Genomic DNA, 24,429 nt, shown 5'->3' with positions numbered 1-24,429 from the left:
TGAAGTAAACTTTTCTGCCGACTTGTCGACAGCACAGTGTGACCTCAAAGCTCTGTCCACCTCTGTATGATTGGATTAACACAACCTGAAAAACAACAGTAGAGTCTACGTAGTCTACAGTGAACTTTATTGGTGGTGTCCTGTATAAAAAGTGTATATATGATGAGGATGGATGAGTGCTGTGATCCTACCTGTGGTCGCTGTAGTTCTCACCACTCTGTGTTGTTGCAAGTGACCACTACTGGAAACACAACCGTCTCCACAGCTACACTGTTTGTGTGCGTGTGTGTGTGTGTGTGTGTGTGTGTGTGTGTGTGTGTGTGTGTGTGCACGTGTGCACGTGTCTGCAGGTCATGCCTCGACTTGTTGCCTCAGGCTGGCAGGTATGTTGCCAGGGTGAAGCAGTCAGTGGGAGCAGAAAACAAACACTCACATGCTTTCACTACATTTCTTAATTTCAGGCCCACATTATTCTCTTTTTTATTGTTTTTTATGCCAAGTAGGATTTCACATACAAGGAGTTTGCTCTGGTGTAAAAAATAAAAAATATATTGCAAAAATCAAGAAGCATAATAAAGAAGAAAAATATGATACAATATGAAAAAATACTATAAAATATGTACAGGAAAAATAAATATAGAATAGAAGATTTATACAATAAAAATATGAAAAAAACATTATAAAAAATATGTACAAGAAACATAAATATAGAATAGAAGAAAAATACAATGAAATATAAACAATACTATAAAAATGTGAACAAGAAACAGAGCAGAAAAATACAATGAAATAAGAAAAATACTATAAAATATGCACAAGAAACATAAATAGAGAATAGCAGAAAAATACAATAAAATAGGAAAGAACACTATAGAAATCTGTATAAGAAACACAAATATAGAATACAAGAAAATACAATAAAAACATGACAAAATACTATAAAAATATGAACAATAAACATAAAAATAGAATAGAAAAAAATACAATAGAAATCTGAAAAAATACTATAAAAATCTGCACAAGGAACTTAAACATAAGAAAAAACAATTAAATATATATAAAGAAATGTGTACAAAAAACAAATATAGAAGAAAAATACAATGAATTAAGAAAAATACTAAAGCAGTGCCCATGTGTCTGCTGGGGTTCACTGTTACATGAAGCTTTGTTACTGAAATAGAAACTGAAAGATGAAACCCTGCAGTGAACAACTGTTTCACTTCTCAAGCTGTTGCAGCAGAATTTTTATTTCTATGGTTACAGTGACAAAGACAGTAATGCATTTTTTCTGTATCTGTCAACAATTTCTTCCTCACAAAACAATTATTTTTTTTTATTGTGTTTTGTTTTTATTTTATGTTGGTTTTGTTTCATTTCTGTTGTCCTTTTATGTTTATCACAGCTCTTTGTTTATGTTTTTGCTATGCTTCTTTTGTATGTAAATGTTTTTAATGTTTCCTGCTGTTACTATGTATACTGCCATTTTTAAATAATAAAAAAAGATGAACTATAGTCACTATTTAATATCGCATATACAGTTGCAGCATTGATTAATATATATATATTGAACAAAAAAAATGTTGTTATTCTTTTTTTTTATTGAACAAAAATGCATTGTTAAGTTTCAATGCATTTTTGTTTTTCATGACTTTAAGGGCTTTTATGTAAGAAAGAAACTCAGAAAAAAACACATTGAACCTAGGTTTCACTTTCATATGCTTGGATTTGTGCAAATAAAATTTTCTAAGAATGAGAATTTTATTCACCAGAAAGTCATCTTTGTTGTTGTCCATTACAAGTCCATAAACAATGTCCTTTTGAGAGAAGTTTTATTGATTAAAAACATCATTAAATGTCAAACAAGAGAGGACAGGAAGCAAGAAGGACATTTTTTTTTTTTTTTTATTATTTCAAAATGACAGTATACATATTAACAGCAGAAAACATTAAAAACATTCAAATACAAAAGAAGTATAGCAAAAACATAAACAAAGAGCTGTGCCAAACATAAAAGGACAACAGAAATGAAACAAAACCAACACAATAAAAAATAAAAAATAAATAAATAATAATAATAAAAAAGACCACGAGAGAGTATGACAATAATTTCACTTAAAAACTTTAAAGATATTGCATACATTCATTGTTTTCATTGCTTTTTTGTTTTGTGAGGAAGAAATTGTTGACAGATATAATTCCTTTTCTTTCATAAATACAAAGAAATTAGTCTTTTTTTGGATTAATAATTTATTTGGATTTTAATTTTTAGATTTATAAGAAAAAAATGCATTCCTGTCTTTGTCACTGTAATCATGGCAACCAAATATAATATTTCTATAGTACAGAGGCTCGATATTTTTATTATTATTATTTCAAAATGACAGTATACATAGTAACAGCAGAAAACATTAAAAACATTTACAAACAAAAGAAGTATAGCAAAAACATAAACAAAGAGCTCTGCCAAACATAAAAGGACAACAGAAATGAAACAAAACCAACATTAAATAATAAAAAAAAAAAATAATAATAATAATAATAATAATAATAAAAAAAAGACAATAATTGCACTTAAAAACCTTAAAGATATTACATACATTCATTGTTTTCATTGCTTTTTTGTTTTGTGAGGAAGAAATTGTTGACAGATATAATTCCATTTATTTCATAAATACAAAAAAATTAGTCTTTTTTTGGATTAACAATTTATTTGGATTTGGATTTTTAGTTTTATAAAAAAAAAGAAAAAAAGAAGTATAGCAAAAACATAAACAAAGAGCTGTGCCAAACATAAAAGGACAACAGAAATGAAACAAAACCAACATAAAATAATTTTTTTTAAAAACACACACAATACAAAAAAAAAAATAATAATAAAAAAATTACAATAATTCCACTTAAAAACCTTAAAGATATTGCATACATTAATTGTTTTCATTGCTTTTTTGTTTTGTGAGGAAGAAATTGTTGACAGATATAGATCAATTTTTTTTCATAAATACAAAAAAATTAAGAATTTCTTTTGGTAAATTTACACTCGTGAATGTGGAACTTCGCGAGAATTAAAATTAGATTTATAAGAAAAAAAATGCATTACTGTCTTTGTCACTGTAATCATAGCAACCAAATATAATATTTCTATAGTACAGAGGCTCGATATTACCTTTTTTTTAATTTTTTTTTTAATATTATTATTATTTAAAAATGACAGTATACATAGTAACAGCAGAAAACCTGAAAAACATTTACATACAAAAGAAGTATAGCAAAAACATTAACAAAGAGCTGTGCCAAACATAAAAGGACAACAGAAAAATATATATAATATAATAGAAAAATAAAATAAAATAAATACTAATAAAAAAATTACAATAATTCCACTTAAAAACTTTAAAGATATTGCATACATTCATTTTTTTCATTGCTTTTTTGTTTTGTGAGGAAGAAATTGTTGACAGATATAATTCCATTTCTTTCATAAATACAAAGAAAATAGTCTTTTTTTGGATTAACAATTTATTTGGATTTGGATTTTTAGATTTATAAGAAATTACTGTCTTTGTCACTGTAATCATGGCAACCAATTATAATATTTCTATATTACAGAGGCTCGATATTACCTGTTTTTTAAAATTATTATTATTATTTAAAAATGACAGTATACATAGTAACACCAGAAAACATTAAAAACATTTACATACAAAAGAAGTATAGCAAAAACATAAACAAAGAGCAATGAAACAAAACCAACAGAATAAAAAAAATAAATAAATAATAAAATAATGAGAAAAAAAACACCACGAGAGAGTATGACAATAATTTCAATTAAAAACGTAACATAGTAACAGCAGAAAACATTAAAAACATTTACATACAAAAGAAGTATAGCAAAAACATAAACAAAGAGCTGTGCCAAACATAAAAGGACAACAGAAATGAAACAAAACCAACATAAAATAAATTTAAAAAAAAACACACAATAAAATAAAATAAATACTTATAAAAAAAGACAATAATTTCCCTCAAAAACCTTAAAGATATTGCATACATTAATTTTTTTCATTGCTTTTTTGTTTTGTGAGGAAGAAATTGTTGACAGATATAATTCCATTTCTTTCATAAATACAAAGAAATTAGGCTTTTTTTGGATTAATAATTTATTTGGATTGGAATTTTTAGATTTATAAGGGAAAAAAATGCATTACTGTCTTTGTCACTGTAATCATGGCAACCAAATATAATATTTCTATACTACAGAGGCTCGATATTACCTGTTTTTTTAAATTATTATTATTATTTAAAAATGGCAGTATACATAGTAACAGCAGAAAACATTAAAAACATTTACATACAAAAGAAGTATAGCAAAAACATAAACAAAGAGCAATGAAACAAAACTAACAGAATAAAAAAAAAAAAAAAAAAAAATAATGAGAAAAAAAACACCACGAGAGAGTATGACAATAATTTCAATTAAAAACGTAACATAGTAACAGCAGAAAACATTAAAAACATTTACATACAAAAGAAGTATAGCAAAAACATAAACAAAGAGCTGTGCCAAACATAAAAGGACAACAGAAATGAAACAAAACCAACATAAAATAATAAAAAACACAATAAAAAAAATAAAAATAATAATAATAATTAAAAAATGACAAGAATTTCACTCAAAAACTTTAAAGATATTGCATACATTAATTGTTTTCATTGCTTTTTTGTTTTGTGAGGAAGAAATTGTTGACAGATATAGATCCATTTCTTTCATAAATACAAAAAAATTAAGAATTTCTTTTGGTAAATTTACACTCGTGAATGTGGAACTTCGCGAGAATTAAAATTAGATTCATAAGAAAAAAATGCATTAGGCCTACTGTCTTTGTCACTGTAATCATAGCAACCAAATATAATATTTCTATAGTACAGAGGCTCGATATTACCTGTTTTTTTTAGTTTTTTTTTAATATTATTATTATTTAAAAATGACAATATACATAGTAACAGCAGAAAACCTGAAAAACATTTACATACAAAAGAAGTATAGCAAAAACATAAACAAAGAGCAATGATAAACATAAAAGGACAACAGAAAAATATATATAATATAATAGAAAAATAAAATAAAATAAATACTAATAAAAAAAAGACAATAATTCCACTTAAAAACCTTAAAGATATTGCATACATTAATTGTTTTCATTGCTTTTTTTCTTATTTGTTAGGAAGAGCAAGGAGGACATTTGGGATGGCGATGGCTGTATTCCGGTTCCGAACTTGCGTCAGAACGAAATCAGCCAATATTGTCCCGCCTTCATTCACACTCCAGAGCCTCGCGTCCAATCACAGCCGCTCTCACTGTGACGTCCCCCAACCCGCAGCTCACATCCGGTCATATATATGTTGCCACGCGTTAGCGGCGAATTTGGAGAGAGTCCATTTTGAGCAGCGAGAGTCGAGTCGGCGTCTCCGGTAAATCTTCCCTCTAAAACAAGTAAGCACGCTTTCTTTTGTTACTATAACTCCATCTAAATACAGATAAGGGAGTGTATGATCTTTCCAAAGAGGTATAATGTCGCTGCGATGTTTATTATAACTCTGTTTTTATTATTAAAGTGTGTGTTTTTGTTAGCATAACGGTCGTTAGCTCAGTGTGTTAGCCACAGTGATGCTAACAACGCGGTCATCACGCTGATTTGAATGCGTTAATCACGTGTTGTTGTTGAAGTTAAACACATTGTGCACGTGTGCTTTTATTAGGATTGTGTTAGTTGAGCTAACTTTAATGTAAATGCTTATTTTAATCATGTTTATCATGCTTTAGCTGCTAGTTGTTAGCAGCATGGCCTGCTCTGCATCTCCATCCTGAGCGGCAACCGAGCAAAGCGCGGTCCGCTTGAAACACACGAATATACAGAGATTCATGCTGGGTTAATGCATCTTTATGTTACTTAATAAAGCCTCTTAAACGTGCATGCAAACATGCAACAGTGTGCATTGCATTTACTGCTTTAATATTGATGTGAAGATGGTAAATAAAGAAGAATATGGTCAAGATATGCAGAGAAACAAGAACAATGTGTCCTAGCTGTTGTAGCTTTCTGTTAGCCTGCACGATGTTTAACTGCAAGTGACTTTATACTCTAACTTTATTACACACAAAGGGTGCAAATAAAAGAAAACATTGCATTTAAAACAGATAAATGCTGAATTTGCATGTTATGCAAGATTGGATTAACAACTCTCTTGCTGCAGACCTGAAGTGTTTGTTGTCTGCAATATTACTTAAATTAATAATATTATTTGGGGGAAATTAGTATTATAATAAATACAAAATATATTTTATTTTCTGCTACAATATTGACGTTAAGTTAGTTGTGTGACTGCAAAAAAAATATGAAGAATATGGTCAAAGTATATGAAGAAACAAGAACAATGTGTCCTAGTTAGTGTAAGTTTCTATTAGCCTGCATGATTTTTAACTGCATGTTATTTAAAACAAGCTAATAAGCTAAAAATAACTATAAAGGGTCCAGATAAAAGACAAAACATTGCATATAATACAGAGAAATGCTGAATTTGAATGTGTTATGCAAGATTGGATTAACTGCTCTCTTGCTGCAGACCTGAAGTGTGTTTGTTGCTTTTCTGCAATATTACTTAATTAAAATTAGTATTATAATAAAGACATATCTTTTATTTTCTGCTACAATATTGATGTTAAGATAGTTGTGTGACTACAAAAGAATATGAAGAATATGGTCAAAGTATATGAAGAAACAAGAACAATGTGTCCTAGTTAGTGTAAGTTTCTATTAGCCTGCATGATTTTTAACTGCATGTTGTTATTTAAAGCAAGCAAAAATAACTAAAGGGTCCAGATAAAAGACAAAACATTGCATATAATACAGATAAATGCTAGATTTGAATGTGTTATGCAAGATTGGATTAACAACTGTTCTCTTGCTCCAGACCTGAAGATTTCAGAGTTTGTTGCTTCTTGGAAATATTACTTAAATTAATAATATTATTTGGGGAAAATTAGTATTATAATAAAGACAAAAACATCTTAATTTTATTTCATTCATTCAATCAGACCTTGCACAGTGCAGTGTTATGCAAGATTGGATTAACAACTGCTCTCTTGCTCCAGACCTGAAGGTCTCTGTGTTGCTTTTGTGCAATATTACTTAAATTAATAAAATTATTTGGGGGAAATTAGTATTATAATAAAGACAAAAACATCTTAATTTTATTTGTTGCCAGCCATTTCCCTCCGCAAAGCAATCAATACCTTGCACAGTGCTGCTCATGTTGAAATTATTTGTACATGCTCTGTGAGACTTTGTTTGCTTCTGCATCCTAAACTTTTGTCTTCTTCTATCTCAGTCTTTTTCGAAGAGCCCACCGTCAGAATGGCAGACGCTGATAATCTCCTCATGGAGACTTCGGACCAGAACGGCAATGAGGGAGAGGACGACCAGAACGGAGCTGAGCAGGAGCAGGAGCAGGAGCTGATGGCCGGAGAGGACGACTGCCTGGACAACCAGGACCAGGACCAGGACCAGGACCAGGACGGCCTGGAAATCCAGGACATCCAAGATATCGCGGAGGGCCAGGACAACGGCGCAGATGGAGGCAAGATTGACGCCAGCAAAGGAGAGGAGGATGCTGGGTGAGTGTTTAGTAGAGTAGCATGTTCCTGCAATAGAGGAAGCTGCAGTTTCAGGACCACAGTCCTAGGACCGCATATGTCCGTAGTTTTTTGCAAAGCTTATTGTCTTCAGTGTAGGGTTATCCCAAATATCAATTCTTTTGGGGCTTCGAAACTTCTGTGAGAAATATTCAAGGCTTTGGGACAGTGCCACTGCTGCACTACTCTACACACACACGCCTCCAAACACAAGAAAGTGATATCCACCTGAGAATAACTAAGTAATGTTGAATATGAATAATGCTCTGGGATCCTTATTTCATGGGCTATTTGGGATTTAAACATTATTATTACATACTTATACATAAAAAAAAAAAACATTCGAAGACCGATTTTGGAGGTTGATTACCATGGCAACGGTCAAAGCTTCGAAGCATTCGGGTCAGCCCTAGTTCAGTGTATGTTTGTGTAATACTAATCATTGTTTTACCATTTTAATTAGATTTAAATAATCTATATACAATGATCTTTTCTTTCCTAAACATTACAAAGTAGTTTTGTAATAGTTTATGATTTCACGTAGGCTATTTCTAACTAGGGTCCTAGAAATGCAGTCCTGAAACTGCAGCATCCTCTATCGCAGCCAAAAATAGTACACTTTATATTCTGTAACAGTTAAGGCTACCTGTGGAAGAAAAGGAAGAGATTAACAGCAATGTGTCTTCATATTTTTGCAGTAAAATGTTCGTGGGCGGCCTCAGTTGGGACACGAGTAAAAAGGACCTGAAGGATTACTTCAGTAAGTTCGGCGAGGTGTCAGACTGCACCATCAAGATGGACTCCAACACTGGCCGGTCCCGAGGCTTTGGCTTCGTTCTCTTCAAAGAGGCCGCCAGCGTGGAAAAGGTGCGTCGCTCGGATTACAGTCACTTCTGTAGATGATAACATGATGTCACAGGGAGGATGTTTCCAGGCTTTTGAGCCATCGTTGCTGTGCGTGTTGGCGCTCCATGCTAACTATGATGATAATAACACATGTGCGTCTGCAGGTGCTGGAGCAGAAGGAACACAGACTGGACGGACGTCCAATCGACCCCAAGAAGGCGATGGCCATGAAGAAGGAGCCCGTCAAGAAGATCTTTGTCGGGGGGTTGAACCCTGAGGCCACCGAGGACGCTATCAGGGAATACTTCGGGGCCTTCGGAGAGGTCAGTTTTACTACACGGAGCCTAATTAAATTGTAATTTAATGGGGCTGGAGGTTGTTTGATAACTCTTATTTAGGCAAATGCATTGCTCTGATACAGAATTCTGAATCTTATGACTGTCACACAGCCATGTTGTCTAATTGATCCAATCCCTGAGCCTAATTCCTAATTAAGATACTGGCTAATTTACAAGTGGCTGATTGAAGTGAGGTCAGGCTTTTTACTTCTTTTTTTTTTTTTTTATTCTGTCAATCATAGACAAAATCGTCTGAAGTCAACCTCATCTGTACTGAATGGGGGAAATGTTTATTATTCTACAAGTCTATTTTATTAATTTAAAATGACACACAGCAATCATTTGGAAAATGTTATGTCAAATTAATGTACGTCAGAATTTAGAAATGTTGAACATCAACATTGGGCTTGTGATTTGAATTGCTGTAGTAAACTTTAGTTTGATACAGACTGTTTTGGTCAGCCAATAAAACTAGTGGGCACAAGAAATCTGCTCCATCAATGGTGTGTTAAGTTTCATAAATATGTATTGTTTTTGATCAAACATTTTAACAAGCATCTCCTTCCTCCTCTTCTCCTTCCAGATCGAAACCATTGAGCTTCCCATCGATCCCAAATCGAAGAAAAGGAGGGGTTTCATCTTCATCACGTACAAAGATGAAGCCAGCGTCAAGAAGTGTCTGGAGAAGAAATACCACACCATCCAGGGCGGCAGAGTATGTACACACACTTATATCGGCAGAGTTAGCTGGGTGGTTCATGAAACTGTCCTGCTGCAACTGTAAGATTGTAGGATCTGATCTATCGCCGTTCCAGCTACCGCTTGCAGGACACACTGCAGTGTGACTTGTAACCGCATGGTCTCTTAATGCGCTTTCACCAGCCATAGTTTGTTTTAGTCCGAATCAGAGTGAAAATTATACTTTCACAGATGCTGTTGAAGTTTTTCACTTCGACTCGGCACTGATCTGTGAATCCCTTCTCCAGTTCGACTTAACAAACGTCACTATTTTTATGGACGTTATCATATTCTGTGTGTTCTCTTTGGCCCAGAGGTCAAGCAAGCATCAGTCAGTCCTCTCCCACTCATGTTAACCTGTCGGTTACCCTCGTCAATCTTCGTCAACAAATGCCTGCGCAGGCAGCCTGCGTTTTGGTTTGCTTGGAAATGATTAAAGACCACCTCTCGGACCTGTTGTTTTGGTCCGCACCAGAGTACGATTACTGCGTTCACAACCACCCAAATGAACCGCACCGGAGTTTGTTTAAAACGGACTAAATGTTGGCTTGTGAAAGGGATGTGTGATGGTTCACAACTTAACCCCACTACACATGAACTTGACAAAAGATCTAAAGGAGTGTAGTTTTCAGGATGGCACTTTTTACAGTCAAGTAACAAATGAAGTTGGATTTTAAATTTTTTTTTTTTAAACATGAATTTCTGATTGTGATTATTTGCAGGCAACGGCTGGAAAAACACTTTTTTGGAAAATATTATTTTATAATATTTGATATACTCATAGTGAGGCTTCTCTGTAGTGTATAAATATGCCTCCATGACCACCTACAATGTTGATGGATTAGATAAAAGTATGGTTAAATCTACATTGTCAGCGGTTTCATTCTGAAAGTACTTAGTCAAAGAACATTTGTAGGGCTGCAAATATCGATTATTTTTCATGTGGGTTAATCTGTTGAGTATTTTCTCGATAAATCGATTAGTTGTTTTGTCTATAAAATGTCAGAAAATGGATAAAAAATGTGGATCAGTGTTTCCCAAAGCCCAAGATGACATCCTAAAATGTTTTTCTTTTGTCCACAACTCAAAGATATTCAGTTCACTGTCATAGAGTAGAAGAGAAACCAGGACATATTCACATTTAAGAAGCTGGAATCATAGAAATTAGATTTGTTTTTTCTTTAAAAAATTACTCAAACAGATTAACCGATTATCAAAATAGTTGATAATTATTTTAATAGTTGCAATCGATTAATCGTTGCAGCACTGTACATTTGACTCTTGTGAGAAAATGTTTGCTGAATTAGATTTTAACAGTATCATATATACATATTTACAAGTGTCTGTTTGTGTTTCCTCCACAGTGTGAGCTGAAGATCGCCCAGCCGAAGGAGGTGTACCAGCAGCAGCAGTATGGATCAGGACGTGGTGGCGGCGGCGGAGGTGGTTATAGTGGCCGGGGAGGCAGGGGCCGTGGGGGTAAGGAAGGGGAATCCTTTTCCTTCCGTTAGTGTTTTTTGCAGGACGTTCTGGGTCTCGACTACTAAAATAATGGTTACCGCATTTTACTACACGGCTATATTGAATACGCGATTCTTATTGGTTAATCACATCACGGCGTTCTACAGTCTGTTTTTTTTTTTTTTTAACAGACTGTTGCCATGTATAACAAACCGTTGCTATGGACGCAGTTCTGATGTCAGACTCTAGAGGACCATTTTTGTGTCAAATTATTGATTTTGTTAAGTTAGTGGCTATGTAATAAGCGGAATAAAGTACAGCTAGCGGGTCATCGTTGTGAAATAAACACCGTCAGGGATGCAAGATCTGCATCACCCTGTCAAGAACTTAATAAATCAGAAACCACAATTTCTAGTTGTCAGAGAAGTAGATTTCAGTCTGTTTGAGCCGCCATGTGAACTCTGTGTCTCAGGTCAGGGCCAGGGCTGGAACCAGGGCTATGCAAACTACTGGAACCAGGGATATGGTAACCAAGGCTATGGCTACGGCGGATACAGCGGCTATGGCAACTATGACTACTCTTCTGGTTACTACGGATATGGTCCCGGATATGATTACAGTAAGTACAAAACGCAACAAACTTGATGTATTGTGATAAGTCCAAGTTTCCTCTACTGATCCCTAAACTTAAGGTACAGGCTGATGCTGAGTATCGATTAGACAATAGTGGGTTACTATCCTTCTAAAAATTTAAAACCCATAATTATGATTTGAATAAGGTTGCATCTGGCCAACAAATCAATACCAGTCATATCTGTGAGGTTTCAGTATGGATGTATTTAACATAGCTCAGTATAAAGATGTAAAGCTGGAGGAATCGGCTATCCTGGTGTTCTTCAATGTGGAAAAAATCCCCCTACAGACAGTGAGAATTAGTCATTTTGGAGGGTGTAGGTGGTGTAACGGTTTATCTTGGTGAACAGCAGCCGGTATGCAGGGACTGCAGCTTCCAGAAGTCTTGTCATATCGGTAGGGCTGCCAGGTTTGGTACAGTCCAGCCTATACAGATACCAATACCTGTGCTCATTGACCATCGCTGGCAGCCCACGACTCCAGTTTATTCTGAGATTGATATCGAACAACTCCTCTCCCTCTCAGGAATAAAGTGAATAATATATGGTTGTATAGTGCTGTGTCTTTGCTGCCTGCTGAGGGTCTGAATCTGACCCGTCTCTTCTCTCTGACCCACAGACCAGGGCAACGGCAGCTACGGGAAAACTCCAAGACGGGGGACACACCAGACCGGCTACAAGCCATACTGATGATCACATGGTAGCGCAAGGTACGCCGTGGCTAGAACTACTGACAGTCAGTGTAGGAAATTTAAAGAAAAGAAATTCAGGGTCAGTTTTGGCCCCACTGTCTTTAAAAACTGGGTCATTTTGTAAATTTTGGGGGGCACTTTAAAAAAATATTAATTAGTGGATGAAGTTTCTATTTTTTTTTAAGGTTGTGACTATTATTTTCATTATCCATTAATCTCCAATTATTATCTAGATTCATTGTTTGGTCTTTAAAATGGTGGAAAATGTCCGTCCCGGTTTCTCTAAGCCCAAGATAATGTATTTAAATTGGGGCTGTCAAAGATGATGCAAATAACGCCACTTATTTCTTTAACGAACTTGCATTTTTTTGTTTGTAGCAGGCTCAGTTTTATGCTAAATGCAGTACCTGTGAGGGTTTCTGGACATTATTTGTCATTGTTTTGTGTTGTTAAAATTGATTTCCAATAATAAATATATACATGCATTTGCATAAAGCAGCATATTGGTCCACTCCCGTGTTGATAACAGTATTAAATACTTGACAAATCTCCCTTTGAGGTACATTTTGAACAATAAAAATATGAGCACATTTTTTATGTCACGGCTGACTTGACTATGACTTGCCCCAAACTGCATGTGATTATCATAAAGTGGGCATGTCTGTAAAGGGGGAGACTTGTGGGTACCCATATAACCCATTTTCATTCACATATTTGACTACAACCTCCGAATGATGCCAAAGAAAATTCCTAGTGTATACCTCTTACACCTGGCAATAAACACCATTCTGATTCTGATTCTGATTATGATTGATTGCATTAAAGAAGTTAAAACGAATTTGCTTTCTTATTGCGTTAACTTTGACAGCTGTAGTAGATTATATATATTTTTCTGAAATCTTGGGAGCATGTGAAGTGTTTAAAAAGGTGTGACTGAAGTTGTGTGTCGTCCCTCAGGACTCCAGTGATCCAGTGAGACCGACGGCTGGATGGACGCACTGGGCATGACTCAACCTCTTTTATGACAGAAGACCATTTGTACAGAAAACATCCGAAATGTAACTTTTCCTTTTTTTTTTTTCTTTTTTTTTTTTAATCCTATCATTTTTAGGTTTTACTTTTCCCTTTGGTGTTCTTTTTTTTTTCTTCCCCCTTCCACATTTCCATCAATGGAAGTGTAATTTTTACTGTACTTTTTGGTACCCGTTTTGATTCTAATGTATTGTAAGGCTTGTATTTTACATGTTTGCTGGCTTTACAGCTTGAAAATCTTGGCGCTGTAAAGGAGCTTTTTTGACAAAATAAACAGTTTTCAGTAATTTTTTTTGGTTCTGATGCTTCCAGGTTTTCGGGGTGGAAGATTAAGAAGTTGTTGAATGGGTTTAGGATTCAAATTCAGTTGTCAACATAGATATCTTGGTCTTTTGATCTGTAATGAAGGAATTGTGTTTCACAATCCTTCATATGACACCTCTGGTATTTTTCCCCCCTTTACATGGAATCAAGTGTATCAAGATGATTTTTAGTTATAATTCCTTAAATCTGAAACGACTGCCTGCACGCTTCTTTCTTCCAGGAATTTCACCAGACATCTGAAAGCATACAGATGTGTGGGATGTAATGGAGGGAAAATTATTTGGCCACATGCAACTGTGGCATGACTTCCTGTTAAATCGACATACCTTTTACATAACAAGCAAACTGTTTAAGTTTCTATGCTGGTTTAGTTTGTGTTTGTCAAGTGTCACTGGTTTTTAGAAGTAACCGCTTTGAAGTTAAATGTCTGCATAGTTTTTTATTTTTGTTTTTCTGGACAGACTTCAGGCCACTGGAGTCTCCTCAGCTAGTGTCTCTGGCAATTTATTAGTAATAAACATTCTCGTTTGTAATTTTCTGTGTATTTCTAATGCTTAATGTTACTGTTAATGATCCGTGTCCTGAAGAATAGGAAAACGGTAGCCTTTTTGTTAATTGTGTTCAAACATGCCGTTTTGTGGACAGGAAGATTATTCCTGTCCACAAAACTACAAGTTTAAAGTCCTGAGGATCCTTCGGGATGCCAGGACGTATGACTTTGCAAAATTCTAAACTCTTATTAACCCCTGAGACCCGCGATCCCGACCGACTTTACTGTCTTTCAGAGGCTGTAGCAGGTTTAAAGCTAGAGTGAAGGTACAGATATCATATGAAACTAGAAACCATGGTAACCCTCTCAAACTAAATTTTGGTGAGGAAAAACTGGCATGGCCGTTATCAAAGGGGTCCCTTGACCTCTGACCTCAAGATATGTGAATGAAAATGGGTTCTATGGGTACCCACAAGTCTCGCCTTTACAGACATGCCCACTTTATGATCATCAGTTTTGGGCAAAAACCATGCAGTATTTATGAATGCAGTATAAATGTGTTATTTTTGCATATTCTAAAATGGTGTATTTGAATATTTATGCATCCTGGGGTCCCTAAACAATCTTGAATTGCATAAATTGGGTATCACTGTGAAGCTGAGACTCTTGTGGATCCAATGAGGCCAGTTGTATTCATGTGTGATGATGTTAGTCCCCATAGGAGACATTTCATTGTAGTGAAACATGACCTCACTGTATAAAATGACCTGTGGTGACCTCTAGGATAATCACAGCCTCATGAAACTTTACATCTACAAACTAGAGACATAGAGCATTCAGAGGATGGATGGCTTTCCTAGCTAGATTGACAATAAGGGGGTTTCTGAGCAGTTTCCATCATTACCCTCATATACTTAAATCAATGCTTTAAACCCTTATACACTTTTACAATTTATTTTAATTGATTAATTAATGTTTATTTCTGAATTATGAATAGAACAACTTGACACACAGTGCTGAGCTGCATCTCAAATGAATCTTCAGGTTCACACCAAGACAAAAACAAGAGTCAGAGGGTTAAAGTGGAAATTTTGGTGTAAGAGTGGTTGGATCACACAAATCATTATACGTGCAGGACTGCAGATACGGAGTAAATATCAGCATCATAGTTATTTCCTCAAGTTTACACAAAATAATGACTGAAAGAAGCAAAAGATACGAAACTCCAATGTTTTTTGACAACATCCACTGCCGCCATTTTGGACTGAAAACGCTTATTATATTTATAATACCTTATTGTTAAACACAGGCCATTTTGGTAGAATAGAGAAAATGTTGTACTTTTGTACGGCACTTTATAGGCGGACGTTTTACTGGCGTCCGGTTGTCGCTTTTAATTCAAAGTGGCGCCGACGTTGCGATGGGACCAACAATTGACTTTCACTTCTTGGCAATATACGTTCTTTGAGTTCACCTGCGGACATTAAAGTGGCAATCCTTTAAGATTTCAGTCCTGGTTTGCGTGAAAACAATTGTGCTCAGAGTAGCAATTTGTAGTCTTTTTCTTTTTGATACGTGAGCATAGAAATCAAATAGAGAAATTCTATTTTTTAGGATTGTATGCATTTTTTTTGCATATACAACGGAGAAAAACTGTAATGCAGCATTTTTTTCCAGTAATGTCCCCACAGGCACCCAGTCTATAATACTGTAAATATATAAATATTACTATATTTTCATCAGTGGGCTCAATCACCATTGTATTTTGTCAGAGTTTCCTCTCTTTGCTTCTTTGATAGTAGTTATGCTCCAGTGTAATTTAGCATAAACAGACGTCAGTTTTACACTTTAAAAATTAAAATGTTCTGTCCCAAAGAGTTAGAGCATTGTTGCCTTACAGCAGGAGGGTTGACGGTTCGAACCCACCAGCCGACTCGGACCCTTCTGTGTTCCCATATGTCAGCGTTGGGCCTCCTGCTTCCTCAGGTTAAGTAAATTGGCGCTTGTTATTTGTTATTATATATATATAAATTATATATGTATATATTATATCTAATATATTACTATATATAATACATATATATATATATATTATATATAATATATATATCAATATTTTATTTATAATATATATATAATGTATAATATAATATATATATATATATATATATATATATATAGTTATTGTTATTGTTATTGATAAATAAAAATATTCAGCATTGGGCCTCCTGCTTCCTCAGGTTAAGTAAATTGGGGAGTAAATTGTTATTTGTTATTATATATATTTTATATTTATATATATATTATATAGTATATATAATATACTATATATTATATATAATATATTCATTAGATCTGAATATAACCGGTCCCCGGTTCGAAACCGGGCGGAAACACTTATTTTTTATTAATAATTATCCATAAAGAATTTTTAATAATTTGATATTTTATTTATTACAATGGCGAAGGCATGACCCGCCCTGGTCTGCCTCTGATTGGCTTACACTGATATTGATCCTATTTCTAACCAATCCGAGCAACGATGGCAACGAGTACTAGCCAATCAGAGGCCGAGTAGGGCGGGACTAACAGTGACCGCAGTGCTAGATTGTCTCTGGCAGCACCTGGCCGTGAAGATGGACGCAGGTGAGGCGCTACACCTGAACTTAGGTAAGTCAGGTAAATCAACACTTTGGCAGTCATGTCAACTTAATGTAGTTTGCTAAAGCTCCACCTTTAGCTGGCTAACGTTAGACAGTAACGTTTAACAGTAGTTAACTTTATATAACGGTAGTTCATGCTAACGTTAGCTAGTGTTAGCTCGTCTGTTAGCCACGGTAGGTTGAGAATGACGAACTTAATTGGTTGATGTTAATTGGTATTAACATCAGTCATATTGTTGTGCTTTGATGGCGGCTCAAAGTTTAATTAGCTAGCTAACTAGACTAACTAATTAATTAACTTACCAATTAACTAATTAACTAACTAGATTAACTAATTAACTTACTAACTAACTAACTAGTTAGTCAGCTCCGGAGCCACATGCGTCTCTTCAGCTCCTCTCCAGTGGCTCCCTGTGGATTTATAAGACAAATTAGTGGAAATGAATAACTGTTTCTTTGTTTACATTTTCATTTTTATTTATAATTGTACTATGGAGTATTAGAGCCACATTGAGGGAAAAAAATAAATCTGAGAATAAAGTCATAACATTATAAAGTAGTAATTTTACCTGTTATTTTTTTTTTCGTAATATTATGACTTTTTTTCTCATAAGTTATGAATTTATTCTAGTTGTATTACGACTTCTTTTTTTGTAAAGTTATGACTTTTTTTTCGTAATATTACGACTTTTACCGTACCATAGTTTGTAGAAAAAAAGGCCTCTCCCCGTCGGGGGATCGAACCCTCGAACCCTGCGCCAGCCCCAAAGTACGCTAGACTGCCCTAAAACTCTTTCTATTTATTTCCTTCCTATGGTAGTGTTAAACCACTACGGATGTTACATATATAGCTGTGAATAGAATAGAATAGAAAGCTTTATTGTCATCGTATTAAATACAAGGAGATTCACATTGCCACTTCTGGTCAGTGCTTTAAAACAAATACTTGACAAGACAAAACGAGGCAGATAAAACATAACAGGTAAAACACACACACAGTTATACAGCAAATAAAACAGGTAAAGTAGATGTAATAAATAAATATAAACAGAAGTGTTACACTAGAAGTATAAATTATATAACAAGAGGTAATTGCACTTGTAAAATAGGTAGAGTAGCTGTAATAAATAAAATGTAAACAAAGGTAGTTGCACATTCAAATGTATTTCACATTCAGTGTATTAATATTGCACAGATTTATTGTTTGTTCAGTGTCTGTATGGCCCAGGGAAAGAAACTGTTTGCGACATCAAGGACTACAGTGTAGATGCTAAGTGTCATATTATTTCTGTATCTTACTGTCAATAATAATGAAATGTTTTATATGTATTATTCTATGCATTGTCACAGATGCAGTATCCTGAGACGTCTGCAGAGCCCAGTCAACCACCCGCTGCAGCCGGCAGTTTCACAGAGAGCTTAAAGTAAGTATTTGAGTCACATACAAAATCTTAATAATGTCTTTAATTCTTGTCTGTTTGCTCATTAGATTATTATTACGTGCATAAACATGTACGCAGCATTTCACTATTGTAACTGGTAGGGCTGGGATGATACACATATCTCCTGATTCGATATTATCATGATACTTGGTGATACTACACACACACTTACAAACAATACTTTGATAACTAGCAAAAGAAAACACTATAAAAAATCAAGTCTAAATAAAGTAAACATCTAAAATAATAAATCAAACAATACTACTTATTATAAGTAAAACAACAACTAAATACTAACAATAAATAAATAGCTCCTACAGTATTTGAAGTAGGTAAACAGCTTCACCTCTACCTGTCACAACAGTAAAATGCTGCTTACATGTATATGCATCAGTAATAATAGTCTATTACTATAATACATTAGTGTGAAATGGGCAGTTCTGGTGCATTTTGAGTACTTTTAAATACATTTAGCTGACTAATATAACATTATTGAATATATAATAGTTGTAAAGGGATTTTGCTCAAACATTTTCTGTTATATTTGCATTAAAAGTAGTTGAAAATGTGTAAAATCAACATTTATGAATGCGTTTTTAGGATATGTTGTTGAAAATACAAATGTGGACAGAACTACTAAACAACTTGCATAACTAAACAAGTGTAGTGAAAAATACTAGCAGAGAAAACAAAAAATTACTCCCCGTCGGGGAATCGAACCCCGGTCTTCCGCGTGACAGGCGGAGATACTGTCCACTATACTAACGAGGAAGGGATATATATTGTTTTGTGAGGTGTAATTTTATAATTGTACATATACACATATACATATATATACACATATACATATCTAATATAGTTGATAATACAGGCTAGAATAAAATAATTAAAGCTTAAATAAAGATATATAAATAATAAAAAATGGAAAATAGATGAATAAATGTATTTTTACACTTCTACAAATCAAGATATGCTATTCTTTTTATTATTATTTCTATCCAGTATACATGCAGACACAAAAATAATAAATAAATGAATAAAAGTAGACATAGTATAAAATGTAATTTACATACAGAAACATATATGAAAAAAATCATAATATTAATTAATGTCCAAACGAGTAACCAACATTTATTTATTAATACATTATTATTATTATTATTATTATTTGTTTAATTATGCATCTAATAATTTAATTCTGAACTATATTTATCCTTATATTTGATAATTGACATATTTATCTATTATTTAATTTATTTTGTATTTATTTCAGCATTTATTTAGGTCTATTTATTATTTTTTAAATTAATTGCACTATTTATTTAGAATTTTAGCATTTCTTTCTTATTTATTGACGAATAAGTGATTTTACATCCTCCACACTTTCATTATGCAGCAGTTTGACCAGCAGGGGGGGTCCTCCGCCTTCAGTCTGAGGTTTACGGAAGATTTAAAAACCAATAAAACAAGGGTGAAAATAATACAATACTTATAATATTTATTATTTGTAATATTTATTTCCTTTTTATGGAAAGTTATTAAAGACTAAAAGATAAATAAATGTCCTGTTAACATGTTTTTGTGATTTTATTATTACACAGTAAATGCATATATAAATGGAAATACATATAACACTGTGTATTGTACTTCACTTAATTTATTTGTTCTCTCATCTTATCTTATCTGTTCAAAATGTACCTTAAAGGGAGATTTGGCAAGTATTTAATACTCTTATCAACATGAAGACAGAGCCCGCTACAACCTAAAAATCCCAAGTTGTGTTAATGTATTTAAGAAATTAGTGGCATTAAAACAAATTTGCGTTAATGTGTTATTATCGCATTAACTTTGTCAGCCCTAATTTTAAATCTTCCATAAGTTGCTGTAGCCTTTAAGGATGATTTCCGAAGCCTTTTGTTGTTAGTTCTTTATTGACCGATGGCTTCAGTTTTAATGTTTTAAATACATATATTTTGTTCATCCCAACATCCAGATGTGAGATTGTCACAACCTCCTGCTCACACACAGACAAAACGCAGACGTGACACCTGGAACATAAAGTCATTAAACCAAACATTTACAGCGTTTTTAACAGAATGAGGAATCCTCAAAATACAACATTAATAATAATAATAATAATAATAAGATGAAGAATTTAATCCAACAGAAGCTTGGCATTAATGTCTAATGCATGCAGGGTTAAAAACATACTGTTATGAAACCAAAGAGTGTTTTAAAGCCTGTGTGAATGTGAAATATGATATTCGGGCAGGGGGGATATTAAATTAGTAGTGATCCTTCAAAATAAAGCTACGCTGTATCTCCTCCATCGCTGTTTAAACTGGCTTTTAGAGGCCTGAAGAAGAAAAGTATTTCACCAGAAAAAAAGACTAAAGAGTAGAGCTGCAACAATTAATCGATTATTTACACTTTATTTCTTGATGTTTCGTCAAAAGAATAGTTAAAGGAAAACTGAACTCTTAATATGTAATGGTTTTAAAAGTCAGTAGCGCAGATGGAAAACATTTGAGAGGAGCATTGTAAGGAAATAATAAATACAATGAACCTCATGAAACTACAGTAAACAGCCTAACAACCAACCATCTCTCAGATAGAAAATCTGCGAGCTAAAATAAAAAGGTTTTACATAAATTAAACGAGCAGGAGTTGGGACAAGAGGGCAAATGCATAGGGAGAACATGTTCTCCTAGCTTTCTTTTGAAATGCAATGACATCAATTATTCAAGTGTTTGCCTCCTGAATAAACAATAAAGTTCTGGTAAAAACATGAAGCTGAAATGATTAGAAAAACAACAGCAGAGCCTTTTGCTTCATTCAGCTTCAGACCGATTTGAAACTCAAAACATCGGCCATACTGACCCAAATATAAGACGTATTTTTCTTGGAATTACGTCTGAGAGTCTACAGTCATACTTGTTGTTTTGTTTTGTTTTTAAACTGTGTTACATAAATTAATCTGAATTATGTTGCAAAAAACAGTTGCCACAAAAGGGTTTGTCTCAAAACCTGTGGTGTCTTATATTAGGGGCCAATATAATAAACCAACCAGTACCCCCATACTGGATTAACACTACCTGGTCCCAGGTTTGTGGTGATTTGAATAAACACATCTATATTTCGGAGTATGCACCATGTGAGCACAATATAAAATCAAATATGTTAAAGTATGTAAAGTAACTTTAATACATTTAACGGTCTAAATGCTGACTATAAATTGTATAAAAACTGAGTTTGATGTGATAAAAATCTCAAGGATTATAACTTTAAGACCAATTTCAAACCCTTATTTTAGGATATATTTTAAACCAGCCGTCATTTAAGTGCAGTTTGAGTATGAGGGTGAAATAAACCCTTACAGGGCGATGCATGACGCGAGGTACACGCTGTACATTATCCCTTAAGTGTTGATTTCTTTACAGAGATGCCGTTCTCTGTTTCCTGCCCAGGGCCTACAGATGTAAACTAGCGTAGAGCTAACTCTGGTACAGCTAAGAAGCCGTGCACTAAATAAATAAATAAAAATACAATTTTATTTTGCTTCTAGGAAATGCACTGTGAATACAGACCAGTCTGATTTTAATACAAAGATTTGTACATTAGCAGGAATGTAGCACAACAAGTGAAAGCAGCACTTTGTTTATTTAAATGTGAAAGTAAAACAAAAATGTTATTTTATTGTTAAAATCAATAAATAATCACGATCTCGTGCAGCTGTACACCCAACTCCTAATATTAACATAACACTAGTGGATGGAAACACACATTAAATCACATTTTATTTTCTGTTTCTTCTTGCTTTTCGTTCAAAGTAAGAATCACACAAATCAACACTGCCTTTCTCTTTTTTTTTTGTCAACAGTTTTATGTGTTTACGTTCAGTGTGAGCAAACAGTGCATAGTAAACAAGTTGCATGTTTTAGTGCAGAAAAGGGTGAATAAAATGAACGTTGCGTTAACTCACACTACACCAGATTAATAACATCGCACAGGGTTTTTACCAAACAACGCTGGACACATGATCAAATTATCAAAACAATTTGACACGTGGTCAACCTGGGACTGTTGGGCAGTGGATAATCCATCTTTAAATATTAGATTGTTTGATTTACTCCTCGTCTGCTGTAAACTTTGATTATTTATTATGGAAAATCTAATATTCTAGACGCATAACATCCATCCTCCAGGGAGCGTCACACTCAGGCTCATTGTCTTTGTTTGCATGCTAACGAGCTGGCTCACACGTGAAGACAATATGCATGATTTACATCACGTTTAATGAAGAAAAAATGATGGGATAAAAAGCAGAATTCGTGCCATGCGGATCATTTCTCTGTTAATCAGAGAGTGTTTCTCCTGTTGCTACACTACTCTGGAGAACACTTTAACATGCGTCAGTAATAATAGAATAAAAGTCATAATGCTCGCGAGGCCGTCCTTTACTGTGACAATACTGAAAATACAAGTGTGAGCAGACTGGAGTTTTACTTCCTGAAACACTTTTCAGACACCGTTGGAAAATATGAACAGCAAAGAAGAAATTGTAGTCAAAGCTGTGTCATACGTTTCTTATTCATTTATAACCATAGCACTCACTTTAGCAAGCAGCTACTTTTGCATGACATTGCAGAAAATGTGGTTAGTTTACCCTCTTCTCTGAGTAAATGTTGCTCTGAACAACTACAAAAGCATCACAATGTTCACATGAATATTTACAGAAATAAAACTCTAGTTCTGCTTCACATGGCCGAGCCACAGAATCACATTAAAGACCGTCCTCCTGAGTATTACTGCTATAATATATACACTATATAAGAATTATAAAAAGACTATTGGGAACAGGTTGTTAAAGGTTTGACAATGTAGGTACAAAACTTTTGTTAGTTTGTTTAACTTGTTTTTACTGGATTGTTGGATCACTGTTAAGATAGTCGTCATCTGCAGGCAGTATGTTTCTTTAATAAATAGATTTAGTGAGGTGTGTGTGCAGGTGTGTGTGTGTCATGTAGAGGCATTCATCAGCTCTCTGACCACTTGACTCACTCCACTGGTTTCTTAAAGGTGCAGTCCGTCATTCTTTAGTGAAATCCTCTTGTTCTTGAGTGTTCTCCAGAGGGAGATCAGTTTCATCTCTGAAGAGAGTCTGTGTCTTAACTTGGCAAAAAAACGACCAGCAGCAAGGGGATAAAATACACCTTCAGACAACTACAAACCTGTTTCACATGTTGTATCGTATTTAAGTGCTAGTTTCACCAATCCAACATATTTTCACTGTTTCACATTTATATAATTCTAATAGTTTGAGTCTCATTTTGAGGATGTTTACTTCCTATTTTGATTTGTTTGCTCTCAGACCTCGCCCACAATAACTCATTTTTCGTCCACTTTAGTGTTTCTAGATAATTTCTGAAAGATCTCTTTCCACTCCGAAACACATTTAACAAAAGGCAAACGGCCACATCTCTTCTTCTTTGTCCTCTTTTAAGTCGGTAAACAACAAAATATCATCTGGTAAGGATGTTGAACCTCAGTTTAGTTTCCTCCTGCTCTAATAATGCAGACACATTCATGATTTAGTTGTATTAAAGAGTGGGTTTTATCACAGCTTGTACTACATGTTCATTTCGAAAGCTGCTGTGCAGGTCAAATAGTTATTTTTATAATATTTAAGTTAGATTATTATTAACAGCGAATCTAATGCACTATATAATACACTAAAACACTAATTATATGTTATTATATCACTTATTTTCTGTACTTCCCTAATCATATGATTAATTAAAATAATGCGACCTGGACTGGGATAAGTCGCAGACAATGGATAGACAGATTAACCAACACAATCCACTGTCACAACAATCCCACTTTTAGTTCAGAGATGTAGAGCGTCTCCTGACAGAAACATAGAAGAAATGTTGTTGCAGAAAAATATTTAAGACTTCAACTTTTTAAAATTCAACCAGCTTAATGTGGGGTACTCGTACTGTTTCTAATCACAGCAAGTCTGAGAACAAATACAATCACAATTGGAGGAAACTGCTGACGTCAAGCCGAGACATCAAG

The 24,429-nt window shown here is 34.0% G+C and overlaps 1 protein-coding gene and 1 non-coding gene across 5 annotated transcripts; one reads left to right on the top strand and one right to left on the bottom strand.

Annotated features, from left to right (window-relative positions):
* Window positions 1–5,405: 5,405 nt before the first annotated feature.
* Window positions 5,406–14,286, top strand: LOC141753342 (heterogeneous nuclear ribonucleoprotein A/B-like). Of its 4 annotated transcripts, none has more exons than XM_074611912.1 (9): window positions 5,406–5,491; window positions 7,387–7,672; window positions 8,389–8,557; window positions 8,701–8,859; window positions 9,458–9,589; window positions 10,977–11,055; window positions 11,546–11,692; window positions 12,325–12,405; window positions 13,355–14,286. In XM_074611912.1, exons 2-8 carry the CDS (start codon window positions 7,413–7,415, stop codon window positions 12,393–12,395), a joined length of 1,017 nt encoding a protein of 338 aa, XP_074468013.1. In that variant the 5' UTR covers window positions 5,406–5,491; window positions 7,387–7,412; the 3' UTR covers window positions 12,396–12,405; window positions 13,355–14,286. The 4 variants fall into 4 exon arrangements, with proteins under 4 accessions (XP_074468013.1, XP_074468014.1, XP_074468011.1 ...); XM_074611913.1 differs by having other exon boundaries at window positions 12,325–12,415; XM_074611910.1 differs by having other exon boundaries at window positions 10,977–11,091.
* A 4,761-nt stretch (window positions 14,287–19,047) lies between these two features.
* Window positions 19,048–19,119, bottom strand: trnad-guc (transfer RNA aspartic acid (anticodon GUC)). Its single transcript has one exon. It is a non-coding gene; the product is annotated as a tRNA-Asp (tRNA).
* Between the last annotated feature and the right edge of the window lie 5,310 nt (window positions 19,120–24,429).

Source organism: Sebastes fasciatus, chromosome 16, assembly GCF_043250625.1.
Source record: "Sebastes fasciatus isolate fSebFas1 chromosome 16, fSebFas1.pri, whole genome shotgun sequence".
NCBI lineage: Eukaryota > Metazoa > Chordata > Actinopteri > Perciformes > Sebastidae > Sebastes > Sebastes fasciatus.
Note: the sequence above shows the minus strand (reverse complement) of the source record. Positions and strands in the feature narration are given on the sequence as shown.